General features: G+C 38.1%; 1 protein-coding gene across 4 annotated transcripts in view; it reads left to right on the top strand.

Annotated features, from left to right (window-relative positions):
• The window catches only part of TRPC3 (transient receptor potential cation channel subfamily C member 3), a 75,154-nt gene extending 56,034 nt beyond the window's left edge, over positions 1-19,120 (top strand). For 3 of the 4 annotated variants that reach the window (XM_018061501.1, XM_018061502.1, XM_018061499.1), the window contains 2 exons: positions 14,737-14,812; positions 17,385-19,120. In XM_018061501.1, coding sequence (XP_017916990.1) covers positions 14,737-14,812; positions 17,385-17,527 — 219 coding nt within the window. In that variant the 3' untranslated portion in view covers positions 17,528-19,120. The remainder of the gene's footprint in view (positions 1-14,736; positions 14,813-17,384) is intronic. The other variant, XM_018061500.1, reaches the window with a different exon arrangement.

Genomic DNA, 19,808 nt, shown 5'->3' with positions numbered 1-19,808 from the left:
TCAGCACTGTTTTCTAACTCAGAAGAGGGTATAGTCCTTCTCATCTGGTTGACATTTTGGCTGCCAAAGCTTTAGATTGCTGCTGAGTACAAGATCACAAGAATGAGGATCAAAGAGTTTATAATAAATGATAATATCAGTTAAAGGGTATGGTCCTCTTCATAAGATTTTCTCGGAAGCGGCATATTCTACAGAATTGCTTAGCACACTGACTGCCAAAGCCTCACTTGGGTAAATGGTGGTGGTTTAGTCGCTAAGTTGTCTCTGACTCTTGCGACACTATGGACTGTAGCCCGCCAGGTTCCTCTGTCGGTGGGATTCTCCAGGCAAAAACACTGAAGTGAGTTGCCATTTCCTTCTCCAGGGGATCTTACCCACCCAGGAATTGAACCTGGGTCTCCTGCATTGCAGGCAGATTTTACTGACTGAGCTACGAGGGAAGCCTTTTGTAATGTTACAATATATTCCATTATATGGATGTATTTAATTTATCAGCTTTCTATTGATAGAAATGTTTGCTCTCTTTGTATCATATTGCCAGTATTTGCTGTAATTCTATCAGTAGAAGACTGATAAATACATCGACTTAATGGAATATAATGTAACCATTACAGGCTATTACAAGCAATACTGTAGTAAGTAACCTCCCCAGTTTTTTTTGTGTGTGTCTTTTTACTACACACACACACATATATATATATATTCCCCCCCCCCCCCCAGATTTTGAAAATTATGTGTGGTCAACTTTACAAAATTTTTATGGCTTCAGATTTTGTGTCCTGTTTCAAATGCTCCGCTCCCATATGGGGATATTTTTACCTACATTTTCCTTGGTACTCTCCTGTTTCAGTTTTTAAATTATAACATTTAACCTGTGTAGAATACATTTTTATGCAGTGTGTGGGTGGGGACCCCGATATATTTTTTTCCCAGATGATCATACAGCTGGGTGTGTTGAATAATCTATATTTTCTATTGATTTGAAATATCACTTTAATCATTTACCAAATTCCTTTATATACTTAGATTTATTTCTCAGACTTCAGTATTCTATAGGACCACATTGTTTTAATTATTATAGTTTAAAACAGAATAAAACAGAAGATAGAGAAACACATACATATATCCTTACTTCAAGATTTTTATTTTGCATAATTTTCCTGATTATTCTTATTTTTCTATTTAAACTTTAGAGTCAGATTGTCTAGTTTGCAAAATATTCATCGATATTTTTATTGGGATGGTGTTCACTTAGTAAGAATTGACTCCTTTATAATGTTGTGTCTTACTTTTTAAGAATATTTTTACCTTTCCATTTGTTCAGATTTTCATTCCTGTGCCCAGTATCATTTTAAAGTACTCCTCAGAATGTTATATTAATTACAATTCAGTTCAGTCAGTTCAGTCGCTCAGTCTGTCTGACTGTTTGCAACCCCATGAATCGCAGCACGCCAGGCCTCCCTGTCCATCACCAACTCCCGGAGTTCACTCAGATTCACGTCCGTCGAGTCAGTGATGCCATCCAGCCCTCTCATCCTCTGTTGTCCCCTTCTTCTCCTGCTCCCAATCCCTCCCAGCATCAAAGTCTTTTCCAATGAGTCAACTCTTCGCATGAGGTGGCCAAAGTACTGGAGTTTCAGCTTTAGCATCATTCCTTCCAAAGAAATCCCAGGGTTGATTTCCTTCAGAACGGACTGGTTGGATCTCCTGGCAGTGCAAGGGACTCTCAAGAGTCTTCTCCAACACCATAGTTCAAACGTATCAATTCTTCAGCGCTCAGCCTTCTTCACAGTCCAACTGTCACATCCATACATGACTGCTGGAAAAAACATAGCCTTGACTAGATGGACCTTAGTCGGAAAGTAATGTCTCTGCTTTGGAATATACTATCTAGGTTGGTCATAACTTTTCTTCCAAGGAGTGAGTGTTTTTTAATTTCATGGCTGCAGTCACCATCTGCAGTGATTTTGGAGCCCCCCAAAATAAAGTCTAACACTGTTTCCACTGTTTCTCCATCTATTTCCCATGGAGTGATGGGACCGGATGCCATGATCTTCGTTTTCTGAATGTTGAGCTTTAAGGCAACTTTTTCGTTCTCCTCTTTCACTGTCATCAAGAGGCTTTTTAGCTCCTCTTCACTTTCTGCCATAAAGGTGGTGTCATCTGCATATCTGAGGTTATTGATAATTCTCCCGGCAATCTTGATTCCAGCTTGTGTTTCTTCCAGTCCAGCGTTTCTCATGATGTACTCTGCATAGAAGTTAAATAAGCAGGGTGACAATATACAGCCTTGACATACTCCTTTTCCTATTTGGAACCAGTCTGTTGTTCCATGTCCAGTTCTAACTGTTGCTTCCTGGCCTGCATACAGATTTCTCAAGAGGCAGGTTAGGTGGTCTGGTATTCCCATCTCTTTCAGAATTTTCCACAGTTTATTGTGATCCACACAGTCAAAGGCTTTGGCATAGTCAATAAAGCAGACATAGATGTTTTTCTGGAACTCTCTTGCTTTTTCCATAATCCAGCGGATGTTGGCAATTTGATCTCTGGTTCCTCTGCCTTTTCTAAAACCAGCTTGAACATCAGGAAGTTCACGGTTCACGTATTGCTGAAGCCTATTTTGAGTATTACTTTGCTAGCAATGTGAGATGAGTGCAATTTTAACTGGTGGAAATCACAGAAAACCACCAAATACCAACCACTGCATAAGCTAAAAGAACATAGAAATGTGTTTCCCTCTTTTATTCAAGAACTCCGGAGGTGGCCCTTCCAGGGCTGTTATCTGTCTGCCACTGTCACAGACCCAGGCTGTTTCTGTCATGTTACCCTGTCATGATTGGCTTTCAGTTGAACATGATCTATGGTCCCAGAAAGCTACCAGAGCTCTGACTATTATTTCTGCATTTCAAAATATAGTCAGACGATGATAGAGAAGAAAGATGCCTCGATCCTCTAAGGAGATTCAGTAAAGTTACACAAACAATGTATCTGCAGTAGAAGCTGGGAAATGAGTCTTAATTCCTAGTCTCCATGTACTGAGCTAAAAATCAAGGGAAGAGAATTGGCAGTCTCTGCTGAAATGAATTATATTATTTGTCTTGGTGCTGTGCACATACCTATATGTGTTACTTGGTTTATAAATTTCAAGCTAAAATATGAAAAAAATCAGTGTATTCATCTTTCACCATTTCCCCCCTCCTCCTCCCAGCTTTTGCTACTTAAATATTAGAATTACAGGGGTAGGGCATAAAATCTTTCCTCTCCCCATTAGATTCAGTAGCTGGGGCCTGTGAATTAAACTGACAAAAGGCAGGTTTACAGGAGAAAAAAAGATAGTTTTATTTATGTGTGCAAAATGCCAACACATTGGAGAACTCAGTTATGAATAACTCAAAGTGGTAGTTAGAATTTGGGACTTAGATACCATCCTAAAAGGGGCAATGAATTTGTGGAGAGGTGACTAGACGAAGAGAGATTTGTGCTCCCAGGGGTGGTAAATTATGGGAAGGTAAATATGTGGGGAGATTAACGGAAGAGTGAGGTTTGTGTTTGTGCAGACCCATCTCTGAGCCACCTGTCTGTTGCTAGTGATGATGGTTGTTCTCTTCCTCTTGGTATGGGAAAGAGGCGGGAAGGGGAAGACCTTCATGAAGGGAAACTTATGTCCTGCTCTTTGGCAGCCCACTCCAGTATTCTTGCCTGGAGAATCCCAGGGACAGAGAAGCCTGGTGGGCTGCTGTCTATGGGGTCGCACAGAATCGGACACGACTGAATCGACTTAGCAGCAGCAGCAGCTTGAGCAGATGGGAGGAAGGCAGAGAGCTCTTTCTGTGTTTTTGCTTCTTAATTGCCTTCAGCTCAAAAAGTTCTTGTGTTCCAGTGGTATACCTGGAGGTGGGAGGTGGATATTTTCTGATCCTTTTCACTACCTGGTAGGATTGTAATCCCCATTTGCCTAAGTTTTAGTCCTTTAGTTAAACAGAGTCAGTACTCCCCAGTTGTCGTTTTGCCTTAATTTTCCGTTCATCTCTTTGTCAGGTCATTTGTCTTCCACCAGTTTCTTCAAAACGAGCTCATGGGAACTATGTTCTCCGAGTTATTTCATGTCCTAAACTATTTTCTACTTTCTGTGTATTCGTATTGACCAGCTGTGAAGTTCTTTGATAAGGCCTTTATTTTCTCTATGTATTTACGTTGCTCTGCTGCTCTGAGAATGGAATGTTGGTATGGAAAATCTGAAGGCAACCTGATGGTTTTTCTCATATGCTTCTTCCTTTGACCTGAGATTTTGATATGAATGCCCACATTTTCTTTACCTTTTAAATCCAACAACTTGACTGTTCTGTAGATTGGATCTGTATGCATTTTTTCTGGCATGGAGTATGTCTTTTTAGTCTGTACATGCCTTTTATTTCTAAATAATTTCCTTGAACTATATTTTGAAGTATTTTTTCCATTCCATTATTTGAGTCTCTTCAAAGAGACCAATCAGAAGCCTGCAGCATCTCTTTTCCTCTATGCCTTTTGAAATATTTTTTTATCCATTTCTCTCTTTGGCTCCTTTTTTCTCATCCTGTCTTTTATTCCTGTCTATCTTCATATGCACTGCTTCAAATATATCTTTTATTTCTGTGATGATTTTAATGTTTTCTTCCTCTTCTTCCTGAGATTTTCAAACTTAAAAATATCATTTCCTCCTTTGGCTGACTATATTTTCCTTGTGCTCTTGGTTCAAGACAGGATCGGCTCCTATTTTTAAAAGATTATATATTAGTAATGACATTATATGTTTTCATCTCTTCTTTCACACTTTCTAGTGTGTGTTCTTTATTTGCTGTTTGTTTTATCCTTTTTCTTGGACTGTCTTAGTACAGAGATTCTGTAGATTTCTTACTATTACTCAATCTTGAATGAAGTAAGTTCCTCCCAGACCAACTGCTTTCAGGAAGTTGGAGTGCGGTCAGAGAATTCCAGGACCCCATCCCAAGCTGATAGGAATTTGCCTTTAGGTACAGGATCGTGTGGGGCTTCCCAGGTGGTGCTGGTGGTGAAGAACCCACCTGCCAATGCAGGTAGACATAAGAGACGCGGGTTTGATCCCTGGGTCGGGAGGATCCTCTGGAGAAGAGCATGGCAACCTACTCCATTATTCTTGCCTGGTGAATCCCATGAACAGAGGGGCCTGATGGGCTTACAGTTCATGTGGTTGCAAAGAGTCAGATGCAACTTAGCACACATGGACACACAGGGTTGTGTATGTGAGTTCAATTTATTCTTTATTTTCCCTTGTCGAGAATAGCACTGAATGATTGTTCACATGGCAGACTCTCCACCTCACTGACAAAGTACTTCTAGCAAATACAACTTTTCTTTACAGTTTTCCTTTTAGCCCCATATTCTAAGCTTCTGGAAGACTTGGTATCAAAGGTCAGGGGAAGTCTTCAGCCACAAATGTCTGCTCTTGGCATGCCTCCACATCCCCATTTGACCTTTTCATAACCTTTCTAAAAAAAAAAATGGGTTCCTCTGAGTCTCATTAATGGAGTTAGTGTTTCTGTTTCCTGTTTTGCTTATAGCTTTTGAGTGATTATAAGTGGAGAAACGTCTGAGTTTATTGTCACATTGAAAATTGCTGTGGTTTTATGGGAAATGATTCTTGCTAAATCCCTAGAGACTCCAGAATCCTGTACCTTTTGTATTTTCTACGGAGATGAATTCCCTCTGCCTGTGGTATAATCTTCTGTAGCTCCCCAAAAGTGATAGTAGAAAAAAGAGAAACTAAGGGAAGAGATCTCACTTAGCTATATACATACCAAGCTTCATATAAATGTCTTGATTATATTTAGAATAAAGTCTACCTGTTAAGAACTCCTTGAGTGATAATAACTAGTGTATTTGTTTCACCAGGAATTTTTGTTTCATGTAGTGTGATTATATGACTCACCTTAAGGAAATTCCAGATCTTAATCTGCTAAATGGGGAGTTTTCCTTCAAAAGGGTGACTTTTAGAATACACTAATTCTAGTCATATTGTTCAAGGCTGAGTGCCAAACAATTGATGCTTTTGAGCTGTGGTGTTGGAGAAGACTATTGAGAGTCCCTTGGACTGCAAGGAGATCAAACCAGTCCGTTCTAAAGGAGATCAGTCCTGGGTGTTCTTTGGAAGGAATGATGCTAAAGCTGAAACTCCAGTACTTTGGCCACCTGATGTGAAGAGCTGACTCATTGGAAAAGACTCTGATGCTGGGAGGGATTGGGGGCAGGAGGAGAAGGGGACCAAAGAGGATGAGATGGCTGGATGGCATCACCAACCTGATGGACGTGGGTTTGGGTGAACTCTGGGAGTTGGTGAGGGACAGGGAGGCCTGGCGTGCTGTGATTCATGGGATCACAAAGAGTCGGACACGACTGAGTGACTGAACTGAACTGAATTCTAGTCATTCTATCACAGATCAGAATATTTTTGAAATACCTCTAAAATTTACTTTTATAATTAGTTTATAAGATACACAAAAATGCTTTGTTACTTTCTCATTATGGAACTCAGCTAATTGCACCGTGTTAACAAAGCTCAGTGCCATCTGACTTCACATTTTTTCAAAAATAGTCACAGCCAGATAAGAATCCGCCTGCCAATGAAGGGGACGTGGATTCAACCCCAGGTCCGGGAAGATTCCACGGAGCAACTTAGCCTGTGTGCCACAACTTCTGAGACCCATGCCCCTAAGGCCATGCTTCATAACGAGAAGCCACTGCAATGAGAAGCCCACTCACCAGAAGTAGAGAAAGCCTGCAGGCAGCAGCAAAGACAGTGTAACCAAGAATAAACAAATAAAAATAGTCACAGCCACCCTCAGAAAAAACATGTGACCATCACCAGTCAGGTCATCACCTTATAGGTTTTACATTCAAATAAATGTTCCTTCTCCAAGACAATTACTTCAAAAATGCATTCACATTCAGATGTGTCTCAAGGGGCAGCAAAGGAAATGTTTAAAAATGCCCTGATCAAGGACAGTATTATTTATATTAACATTAATTATTAATAGCCTGCTGGAATTTTTTATGTATGTAAAGAATTTTTTTGTGAAACTGGGAATGATTTTTCTGGAGAGCGTAGAGACTTGGAGGGCTTGTTGTTGTTCAGTCACTAAGTCATGTCCAGCTCCTTGTGACCCCCATGGACTGCAGCACGCCAGGCTTCCCTGTCCTTCACCATCTCCTTGAGCTTGCTCAAACTCATGTCCAGTGAGTCAGTGGTACCATCCAACCATCTCATCCTCTGTTGCCCCCTTCTCCTCCTGCCTTCAATCTTTCCTAGCGTCAGGGTCTTTTCCAATGAGTTGGCTCTTCACATCAGGTGGCCCAAGTATTGGAGCTTCAGCTTCAGCTCCAGCTCTAGAACATAAAGACTTGGAGAGATAGCTATGATTAAATTCTTCTCATGAATACCTGTGCTATTCAAGTTAAAACTACTTAGCTATTCTAATTTGACTTTGAGAAATGGGAGTATATTTTAAGACTCCGCCACAAAAGCTGGGCTGTAGGCGCTTGTGACTTCTCTCCACTCTCTTCTGTGGCAGTTCTGCTTTCCCAGCCCTCTTTGGCTTGGGAACAGCCTTGGCCCAGAGAGTTTTAGGCTGTTTTTACTCTGCATGCTGGTCTACAGTCTGATCCATGAGGGCTTGATTTTTACTGGAAGCACGTGGCACAAAGGGGCACTCATTTTAAGCTTCATGGCACATTCAAGATATCCTCTGTTACGCGTGGTCCTAAGTTTTAAGACTACAGAGATATATGATCCATGGCTTCAGCGATCTCTCCACTGGAATGGAAGGGCAGCACAGAGATGGAGAGAAAGGGAAGGAAAGAAAAAAGTAGATGGACCTTCACACAGCCCTGGGATATGGCCACATGGTATAGGTGAGATGTAAATAAAATGTTATGGGGACCCAGGGAAACGCAGAGGAAGTGACAGTTGATTAAGCAGAAGAAGAAGCAGATCTGCTCTCCGTTTCTCCAAAGAACAAAACTTGGACCAGTATTTAAGAAGGTACAGTGAAGCAGACTTTTGGCTCAATACAAAGGAATTTTTTAACAGCTACAGTTGTCCCAAAATAGACTAAACCAGCTGTCTGGAAAAAGTAGCAGGGTCTGAATCACAGACGCTGTGATTTATTCAGAGGCTGCACAATGGTATGTCAGGGTATGTCACAATAAGTGGTATGACAAATGAAAAACACATGATTTACAAGGTCCTTTCCCTCCCCCTTCCCTGGTGGCTCAGACGGTAAAGCATCTGCCTACAATGTGGGAGACCCGGGTTCGATCCCTGGGTCGGGAAGATCCTCTGGAGAAGGAAATGGCAACCCACTCCAGTACTCTTGCCTGGAAAATCCCATGGATGCAGGAACCTGGTAGGCGACAGTCTATGGGGTTGCAAAGAGTCAGACACGACTGAGCAACTTCTCTTCACTTTCCTCCCCTAAATGCTGCTCTCTACTTCCAAGTTCTTTGTGTTTGTCCAAACCTATTTTGTTACTTTATATTCATACTTTATAGATGTACGAATCAATGCATACAGACATACATGCACGTATGTCAATCAGTTTTGGCTGATATCAATCAATTTTGGCTTCTCTCTAGGAGTAAATGAGAAGATGAACGTAAAAATGTCTGATAGAGTACTTAACAATTGTTAGTTGACTTTTTGAATATTTATTTGGCTGCATCAGGTCTTAGTTTCAGCATACGGGATCTTTCGTTGCGGCGCACAGACTCTCTAGTTGTGGCACACAGGCTCAGTAGTTGCGGCACGTGGACTTAGTTGCTCCAAGGTGTGTGGGATCTTAGTTCCCCAACCAGGGATCAGACCCATGTCCCAGTATTGGAAGGTGAATTCCAAACCACAGGAGCACCAGGAAAGTCCCACCAATTGTTAACTGAACTCGAATTAGTAAAAAAAATATGCAAATAAAAGGAAAAGCTTTGATGCCTTTTGGAAAGGCAAGGCATAGCAAATATCCAACCATCCAAATCTCATTCCTTCTTCCAGTCTTAATGGAGGACTGAGAAATGAACTTAAATTTGTTTGCAGGAGATAATGTTTGAGGTAACTACCACCAAACTTTCCATACCCTGGACAGAGAATATCCATGGTCCACTGAATAAAGTTACAATGTCTCCCTTAAAGAGTGACTCACAGCCTCATACAGCGATATATGGGTAATGCCAGGAGGCCTGTGGAATGTGGAAGTTAATTTATAGACTTCCCTTGCATTAGTTAGCAATTTAACCAAAGGGAAAGAAGATGATTCAGTTAATGACCAATTTAATTTTTGATACTAGCTTTGATTAAAGGCTCCATTGGAAATCTAGTAGAGATAATATTTTAAATGATACTTTTACATATTGCTCAGAAGTTTCATGATCCTTGCCTGCAGTCCCAGCATTATTTATTGGTTAATAAAGACTTTGTAAAAGAAGTGTAAATGCTAATAAGGAATAATAGTTGTATTAATTGAGCACCTTCTATGCAATTTACTTTTATTGCCTTTTATAAGATATTCTAACATTTCCACTACACAGATTGTCACCAAGATTCCGTAGCTTGTAAATAATTCAAACACATTCAAGTCCAGGCAAGTTGGTAGGTTTGGAACTGGTCTAGAGATTCTCTGAGGGGAGGTAGCTGGCTTCAACTGCAGGTGGCAACATGGTCTTAGACCATGGGGTACTTATCATCCTTTGTCATCAGTTTTGGGTTTATCAGCAATTCTAGAACAACAGGAAAAATCCCATTTGACATAAGATGACATGTTATCTGGTATCCTTCCTTGTATGAAAATTATAAACTGTCTTGATATGGTTAGATTTATCAACCTTTTCCTTATGGCTTATCTTTTTAACTTCCCTGTAAGGATGATCTATTGTCCCAGAGCTATTTGTTGAGTAGTCTTTTCTTTCCCACTGATTTGTATTACTGCCTTTGAAGCTGCTTTGAACTGATAAACATTTGTTTTTTCTTTTTATAAGACTATGCCTACATTGTCCCCTAAACTTAATCACATCCCTGATACGTTGATGCATCATAGTGAATTCTGGTGAAGTTTCATTGGAGCAGTGATTATGTTGCCTGTTGCAGCTGCAGTGTCTAGTATGGCACCAAACACAGTTCAGTTCAGTTGCACAGTCATGTCCGACTCTTTGCAACCCCATGGAATGCAGCACGCCAGGCTTCCCTGGCCATCACCAACTCCTGGAGCTTACTCAAACTCACCTCCATCGAGTCAGTGATGCCATCCAACCATCTCATCCTCTGTTGTCCCCTTCTCCTGCCTTCAGTCTTTCCCAACATCAGGGTCTTTTCAAATGAGCCAGTTCTTTGCATCAGGTGGCCAAAATATTGTAGTTTCAGCTTCAACATCAGTCCTTCCAATGAATATTCAGGACTGACCTCCTTTAGAATGGACTGATTGGGTCTCCTTACAGTCCAAGGGACTCTCAAGAGTCTTCTCCAACACCACAGTTCAAAAGCATCAATTCTTCGGCACTCAGCTTTCTTTATAGTCCAACTCTCACATCTGTACATGACTACTGTAAAAACTGTATCTTCGATTAGATGGACCTTTGTTGGCAAAGTAATGTCTCTGTTTATTAATATGCTGTCTAGGTAGGTCATAGCTTTTCTTCCAAGGAGCAAGTGTCTTTTCATTTCATGGCTGCAGTCACAATCTGCAGCAGTTTTGGAGCCCCCTAAAATAAAGTCTGTCACTGTTTTCATTGTTTCCCCATCTATTTGCCATGAAGTGATGGGACCGGATGCCTTGATCTTAGTTTTCTGAATGTTGAGTTTAAGCCAACTTTTTCACTCTCCTCTTTCACTTTCATCAAGAGACTCTTTAGTGCTTCTTCACTTTCTGCCATAAGGATGGGGTCATCTGTGTACCTGAGGTTATTGATACTTTTCCTGGCAATCTTGATTTCAGCTTGTGCTTCATCCAGCCTGGCATTTTGCATGATATATCCTGCATATAAGTTAAATAAGTAGGGTGACAACATACAGCCTTGACGTACTCCTTTCCCAATTTGGAACCAGTCTGTTGTTCCATGTCCAGTTCTCATTGTTTCTTCTTGACCTGAGTACAGATTTCTCAGGAGGCAGGTCAGGTGGTCTGGTATTCCCATTTCTTTAAGAATTTTCTACAGTTTTTTGTGATACACAGTGAAAGGCTTTGGCATAGTCAATAAAGCAGAAGTAGATGTTTTTTCTGGAACTCTCTTGCTTTTTTGATGATGCAATGGATGTTGGCAATTTAATCTCTGATTCCTCTGCCTTTTCTAAATCCTGCTTGAAATCTGGAAGTTCATGGTTCACGTACTGTTGAAGCCTGGCTTGGAAAATTTTGAGCATTACTTTGCTAGTGTGTGAGGTGAGTGCAGTTATGCAGTAGTTTGGACATTCTTTGGCATTGCCTTTCTTTGGGATTGGAATGAAAACTGACATTTTGCAGTCCTGTGGCCACTGCTGAGTTTTCCAAATTTGCTGGCATATTGAGTGCAACAGTTTCACAGCATCATCTTTTAGGATTTGAAATGTCTCAACTGGAATTCCATCATCTCCACTAGCTTTGTTTGTAGTGATGAACAAAGGCCCAATTGACTTCATACTCCAGGATGAGCTGTCTGGCTCGATGAGTATGATCACACCATCGTAGTTATGTGGGTCATGACGATCTTTTTTGTATAGTTCTTCTGTGTATTCTTGCCACCTGGTACCTGGCACAGAGCTAAATATTTGGTGAGTGAATGAATGAGTTCTGGCTGAGATCCACCTAGCCGTGAGTCTGTCCTGAGGTTCCGATTCCACACAACTCAACACATATTATGTATATTTTATGACTGATGAAATGGGCTTTTCCTTCTTGATAGCGTGGATTCCTTCTCAGTTTGAGACAGACATTTTGAATTATCCGGCATGTCTCCTTTTAACATGACTTTGGCATCTAGTGGGCACATCAGTTTATAATTTTTACTGTCTTAAAACTGAGGTATATTTGCCATCCTCACTATATCTGCATTGCAGTTCAGACATTTTTCCTTGATTATCTTTTTAATGTGATTTATGAGATATGCACAAGAATGTGTGCAACACAGTCAGTTATGACGTATAACTATACATTTACCTAGGAAGCCGCCACCTCCCAGAGAGAGAGAACCGAATCGGCTCGGCTGCTCCTCCCGAGGCCACACCCTTGCCTCTACCTAAGGGATAATCAGTATCCTGAAATTTGGGTTTCTCACCCTCTTGCTTTGGTTTTCTTTTCAAATATAGGCTTATTGCATATATGTTGTTTAGTTGCTAAGTTGTGTTTGATTCTTTGTGACCCCATGGACTGTAGCCCGCCAGGCTCCTCTGTCCATGGGATTTTCCAGGTAAGAATACTGGAGTCGGTTGCCATTTCCTTCTCCAGGGGATCTTCGTGACCCAGTGATCGAACTCGAGTCTCTGCATTAGCAGGTGGATTCTTTAACTCTTTGCCACTGAGCCACCAGGGAAGCCCTATTATGTGAAAAATGCATTATGTGGATTTGTTATTGAGTAAACTTTATGAGAATAATTTCATACTTAATGAAGTCTGTAACTTGAATTTTGTATTCAACATTTATGCTTCTAAGATTCATCTATACTGTTGTGTGTGGCTCTGGTTCATTAATTTCACTAACTAATTTCATTGGTGAGCACAATGGCATTACATTGTGTAATATACCATGATTTGTCTATTTGGTATTTGTTTGGATTGTTTCCAGGTTTCTGTGTCTCAGATAAGGTTTCTATAAACCTTGTCTATGTCTGTCTCTTGGTCCACATGTGCAGAGTTTCTCTAGGCCCTGTACCAAGAAGTGGACTTTCTGGGTAAAAGGATATGCAAGTGTTCAGTTTTTAAAGATAATACCAAATCGATAGGGGATTAAGAGGTACAAACTATCATGTATAAAATAAGCTGCCAAGATATGTTGTATGGCACAGGGAAAGAGAACCATTTTTTAATAACCAATATTAAATCACTTTATTGTACACCTGAAGCTAGTAGCATATTGTACATCAACTGTATTTCAAAAAAAAGATAATGCTGAATTTTTTTTCAAAATGACCTACTTACACTCATGCCAGTAAAGTACAAAAGTTCCATTGATCCACATCCTTTCCAACACTTGGCGTCGTAAGATCTATTAATTTTTCCCTTTTTAGATATAAAATTGTATCATGTTTTACCTTTTTCTGGCTTTATTGAGATATAATTGACATATAGCACTGTATAAGGTTAAGGTATGCAGCATAATGATTTGACTTATGTACATAATCAAATGATTATCGTAGTAAGTTCAGTGAACATCCACGATCTCAGATAGATACAAAATTAAAGAAATAGAAAAAAAGTGTCTTTTCTTGGGATGAGAACTCTTCAGATTTACTCCCTTACCAACTTTCATATATAATGTACTGCAGCATTAATTATTGTGATGTGCATACATACCTAGTACTTACATATGTTATAACTGGAAGTTTGTGCCATTTGACTGCCTTCACCCAACTCTCCTTTCCCCCACGCCCCTGTATCTCTTTTAATTGTAATTTGTATTTCCCTAAAGACAACATTTTGAGATTGTTTCATGTGCTTGTTGACCATTCACAATTCCATTTCAGTGAAGTGCCTGTTTGTTTTTTGCCCATTTCCCTGTTGGATTATTTGAGTTTTTCTTATTAAAGCTCTTCATATAACTTGGATCCAAATTCTTTACAGGTTGTAAGTATTATCAATATTTTCTCCCAGTGTGTAGCTTGCTTTCTTTCTGGTATCTTTATAAACTGAAGTTTTCATTGTAATGAAGTTGAGTTTATCAATCTTTTCTACTCCATTAGAATTTTTAATCTTGTTTGGAAACATCCAGTTGTGCACTGAATTTATAAATATGTTCTTCTGTGCTTTCTTTTAAATGATTTAAAACCTTTGCTTTTCATATTTAAGATGCACATGGGATTCACTTTTGTGTGCTTCTGTGAAGTAGGGCTCCAATTTAATTTTTTCTATATGCATAAGAAATTATCTTGTAAGAGCATTTATTGAATTTGAAATATATTCACAGTATATATTGCTGTGAAAGGAAAACATAATATAACAATATGTGGTATTTAGAAAACATAATACATATAGTAATTAGTTTATATACAAAATTTTAAAAAAGATGTTGGAAAAACATGCACTAAAATAACAGTGATTATCTTTGGATGGTGGAATAATTGATGAGTTTTGTTTATTTTTTGTTCTCTTTACTCTCCAAATTCTCTGTATTGAGCGTATGTTTATAGATTTTTAAAAAAATACGGTAGTGTCTATAGATGATAATATTGTATAGAGAAATCATTAGATGAAAGAAAATCATGAATTGAAGTCTTTCAACTCAACTTTTCTTGTAAAGCTTCTTGCATTCCTGGAATAGGGTGGCTGGTGGTGAGGGGGTGGAGGTGAAGGGTGGGGCAAGGGAGTGTTGTGGATTATGCAGAAAAACTCAGTACAGGTGAAAAGGGATTAAGTTCTGAAATCTGGGTGGGTCTTTCATTAGTACAGTTTCTCTTCCCTGAATTCTTTACTGGTATGTAAAGCTCTTTGGAAAATAAGATTTCAGATTACTTATATGTATCATTGGTGATATAATTTTTTTTTGGCCCAACAGCAAATAATGAAAAGACTTATAAAGCGATATGTTTTGAAAGCACAAGTAGACAAAGAAAACGATGAAGTTAATGAAGGTAAGCATCTTAAACTTAAAAAACATCCTTTTACAACTAATTTAATGAACAGTGGAAAACTTCATATTGAAGGATACTTTTAAAAATCCAGTCTCGGTTAACTGAGTTCTTCCAGGATTGACAGGAAAATCTTATGTTTCATTTCTAAAGCTCTATCTTTTAAAATAAACAGTTATTTAAAATGTCAGTCAGAGACAATTTCTCACTACAGAGTGGCTCTGATTCTTAGAGTGTAAAGTGTATCATCTTGCTGGGAGTTTTTATTCCCTGTAACATGAATAGTCTGTAGTTTCAGTTCTGTTTCAGTGAGCTGAGTGTTACCATTTTTCCAGTGATGCAGGTAAAATAAGAGTTAGCTCAAACATTTTTGCAGAAAAAAATTTCACTTGTTGTCCAGAAAGAAATCTGTAACCCATTTTTGTCATATGGTGTTCTCTTTTGCTTTTCACTTTTCTTCTTGGCACCTTACTTAAACGTACCTATTTTCCAGGCATATCCTAGGCTTCGCATCTGTCTGGACTATAAAACCTTTCATCAAGTGCTGGGATGTAAGCCAAAGCACAGGGCCGTGGTTGGAAAGAAATCAGTCAGGGAAAAATAAGTTGCCCTAAAAATGGAAACTACAGGGAATTCCCTGGTGGTTCTGTGGTTGGGACTTCTTGCTTCCCTGCAGGGGGCAAGTGTTCCAATCATAGTTGAGGAACTAAGATCCTGCATGCCTTCCAGCACAGCCAAAAGTTAAAAAAAAAAAATTAATGAAAGCTACAACTTTCAACACCAATGAGATGCTATTAGATCTATTTATACTCTTAAGAAAGGGCTAAACTAAACTGTTGATGAACTCTGAAGCCATTACTTGATTAATGCAAGAAATCCCTTGCAAATCTGAGTCAATACCATATGTGTTTGTAGCACAGAAATCTAAGAATGTATGTTTGGGAATCAGCAAAAAATCCAATCATGGTCACCAGAAACAGTCTCAGAGACAGAATTGAAATTGAGTTTTAGTTTAGAAAGCAGAAACCTTATCAGTTGTGCCATAACCTCCCTGAAAACAACAACAAAAAAATTAAATGAAGTGGGGAATTGGGACACCATAACAACTTCAGAAAAAAGCACTCATCTTCTAAGTCCTTTTACACAAAAGAGGAAAATGAATTAATGAGAATTAATGAATTAAAGAGAATTTAGAGTTTTGGACGAAGTTCTAACTAAAAGAGTGTATCATATAACGTAACCTCCTTATTTAATAAATATGTTTCCTGTATTGGTAAATATAGCACTTGGTGTGTAGGCTTCCCGTAACTCAAAAACAAGGAAGAAGGATATGGTAGTAGGAAGGCAAGAGGAAGCTCACTAGCTTATGGTCCAATTATGATAGTAAATGGTGTGAGAATCCATTTCTTCCAAGGAAGACTTTTGGTTTCAAATTTGATCAGTTTATTTCCTTTTCTGTTGCCATATGTGAAAGGAAAAGCACCTCCACTTTTTTTTTTTTGCCATGAAAAGAATCAATAACTTTTGTGTGTATTCTTGAAGAAGAGTTAGGATTACTTAAAAGGTTCTGTCTTTTAAATATAATCAAAGAATATGGATTATACTTTAAAGCATCATAAAGATACCAGGAAATATCATGAAAGGTGTATTTTACATGTGATTCTATTATAAAATGCTGTTAAAGTGCCAATGATTTGAAGAATCATTTCTGGGATTCAAGATAAGTTCATGCCCCAAAGGTTACTTTTCAAGGTCAATGACTTATCTACATTTCAGTTCTTTGCAAGAGAATCCAGTTTTTAATTGTAATCTACACATTCTCAAAATATTGCCAAGCTAAATTATGGGGACAGTTGTGTTTTAATAGCCAGAAGTTTCCTATAGTCTTCTGTGTGTGTAAACCTTGCCAGTGGTATCACATCTAAGCTTCTTAATTTCACCATTGCTGGTACCACACAAACTGTTTGTGTCCGTGACTCCATAGTCATTACCATTGGCTTCCCTAAGAAAAACACTTACTCTTTTTCCTTCCTTTCCCTTACTTCAAACTTGACCTCAAATATACTGCTTCCATGTGAGTATTTGCCTAATAAATAGATTGATTCATTTTTAGTAAAGTTTCAATTTAATAGGATTCCATTCTAGCCCAGCAATGGGAGATGATCTATAAAAGTGTCAACTCTTAAGCTCAGGGAACCAGAGGAACTCCCTGAAGACAGAAAGGGGATACCCTGATTATAGATTATATCCTGATTATAGATTACTAGTTAACAGATAAATCTGCTACCTGGGAAGCCCCAACAGATAAATCACCTTGTGTTAAAAATTGGTTGAACCAGGACAAAAAACTTTTAAAACACAGTTGGACTACTGTTATAGCTTTTTCTAAAGTCAGTGCATTTTTAAAGGCAAAGCATTTCTTAAACATTTTAAAGGAAAAAAAAAATCCAAAATAACTATGTAGGAGACATTATGAGATGAATGTATTCATGTTGTATGAATTTCACTCCTTTTTTTTTTTCTAAATCCAAAGAGCAAATGACCAATCATATGCTTTTTAATACAAACACTATAGGTGAATTAAAGGAAATCAAGCAAGATATCTCCAGCCTTCGTTATGAACTTTTGGAGGACAAGAGCCAAGCAACTGAAGAATTAGCCATTCTAATTCATAAGCTCAGTGAGAAACTGAGCCCCAGCATGCTGAGATGTGAATGAGTCAGCAACCTGGAATTACGGCTTTGACTATAGCACAACTGTGGGCAATAATATTTCTTAGTATGAAATACTTGAAAACCTATGGTGTAAATTTTAAGTATTAACTACCTTTATCATGTGAATCTTTCAGAGTTAGGTCTTAATGATTTTACTGTTTTATCACATGAAAAGGTCTTCATTTTAATTGTTTGCCTTGACATTACAAACAATGATATGCCCTTGTATTTAAAGGCCCCAAATGAACTACATTACTGACATTTTTTTGGTCTGTTTTAGAATAAACTGTGTCTTTGCACTACTGGTTTGCCTCCAAGAGATTGTAGGCTCCTTGGGGACAGGGACCATGTCTTATTCATCTTCATGTTTCCAGCATCTAGTACTGTGCCTGGTACATAGTAGGTGCTCAATAAATGTTGTCAAAACCAACTGAACTGCCAATAAAATACAAATAAAAATTAAAAGGCCATTACTATGTAGCATACCTTCCCTTGTCCAAATGCTGAAGAGATTTTGGTTTTTTTTTTTGAAAAAAAGAAACTGAAAAAATTTTGCAAACATCTATGACTTGGTCAGATTTTCTTAGATTTTTGGCATCACTGTTACTCCTAGAACCTTTGAACCCTGAATGAAGAATTTCATAATGAAATAATGGGTTAATAGAAAATATAATTGCATTACATATTTGTTTCATAGAATTGTTCAAAGCAACACATTAAAGGTTTTTCTAAAGTTATCTACTATACTGTTTGCTTATTGTCTTAGATTTTCATTTGTTGTTTTTCAGTAATGTGAATTTAGTCAGCAGAGTGGTGAATTTTTTTAAAGTTGGGGGTTATACAGGGCTGTTAGTTATAACCTCCTAATTCCTGGCTCTGATGATTTAATGCTAAATAAGTTATCAACAACTGACTTCATATCTTGCCTGTTAGCTCCACTCTGAGTTTTGGAGGATATGCTATGGGAAGAAATGGAGCAATGGTCGTGTACCTGGAAAGGCATGGCCAAGAATCACGAGGTGTGTTTCATTTCCCTTTGAGACATTTCTTGCCATTATTGCTTATGCTGATTGACATTTTGTTTTGTTTTGTTTTAATCAAGGCATTTCAATTACAGTTGCTACACTGAATAGATTGTGATATATCTGTATCTGATTTACTTATAAGTGGGCTGAACACTGGTAATATTGAGGCCTCTTGACTACTAGGAAAGGGGATACAGGCTGGTAAGCTCCCTCATCTCTTCATAGACAATAAAATACTCAAAGTATTTTTTCTTTTTACCAGCTAGGTTTAAATCTCTCATTACTGTCCTGATTCTCTTCCATCTGTTCCTATCAAATCATACCAGAATACAAATTATGGTCATAGCTCAAAGATTATTTTATAGGTTCTAAAAGCCAAATAAATATATAATATTTTAACAGTCACTGCATCACACAGGAAGGCTTTCTAGATGTGAAGACAAAAATGAACATTATATGGAACTACATAAAGCTCTTTAAAGATTATTTTTTAATTTCTACTTTTGGAGACTTAATTAAATTAAGAAAAGAACTTTATACATTTTTGCTACCATTGTAGGATATTTCATTAACTTTTGTGCTATGATAATAGTATTTTGTCTTAAACATTTTTAAAACTTTATGTATTTTATGTTATGCCTAAACTGAATAAAATACTGAATTTTTTCATTGCTATATGTTACTATACTTTATATGAAAACAGTAAAGATATCAAGTTTCCATTGTAGGCAATACTTTCAGTCTTATGTATAGAATTGTTTAGAATTCCAACTGTGAATATTTTTGACTACGGTTACAGAGTGGAATATTAAGTAATGTTTTTTACTGAGGGTGGAAAGATGTTGAATGTAAAAGTGTCAAATTCAGCTAGTTTAGGATTCTTAGAGTCTTGACTGAAGATAAAACTCATGTCATCTGTGCCACGTGAGTCCATACATCTAATATTTTAATACATGCGTTTTGCAATTCTAGAACTCTCAACATAGGTTGTTTTTCCTTTATTTACTGTGTTTCTGTAAAATAGCATTTTTTCAGTGTTTAAGAATTAATTTATTCAATCAGTATTTATTGATTGTTAATAGGTGTTATAATAATGTTTAAGGGGGAAAAAGTGTACATAGCAGACAAAAATCCCCATCCTCCTGGATCTTATATTATAGATTAATCACAGTCTAACATGAAAATAATATGTAACAAACATTTATGTCACACAGAAGCAAAAGTGTCCGTGTTGGTGGTCTGTTACCTTTGGGTCTCTTC

The sequence above is a fragment of the Capra hircus genome, chromosome 17 (assembly GCF_001704415.2).
Source record: "Capra hircus breed San Clemente chromosome 17, ASM170441v1, whole genome shotgun sequence".
Lineage (NCBI taxonomy): Eukaryota > Metazoa > Chordata > Mammalia > Artiodactyla > Bovidae > Capra > Capra hircus.
This window is presented reverse-complemented; position numbering and strand designations above follow the sequence as displayed.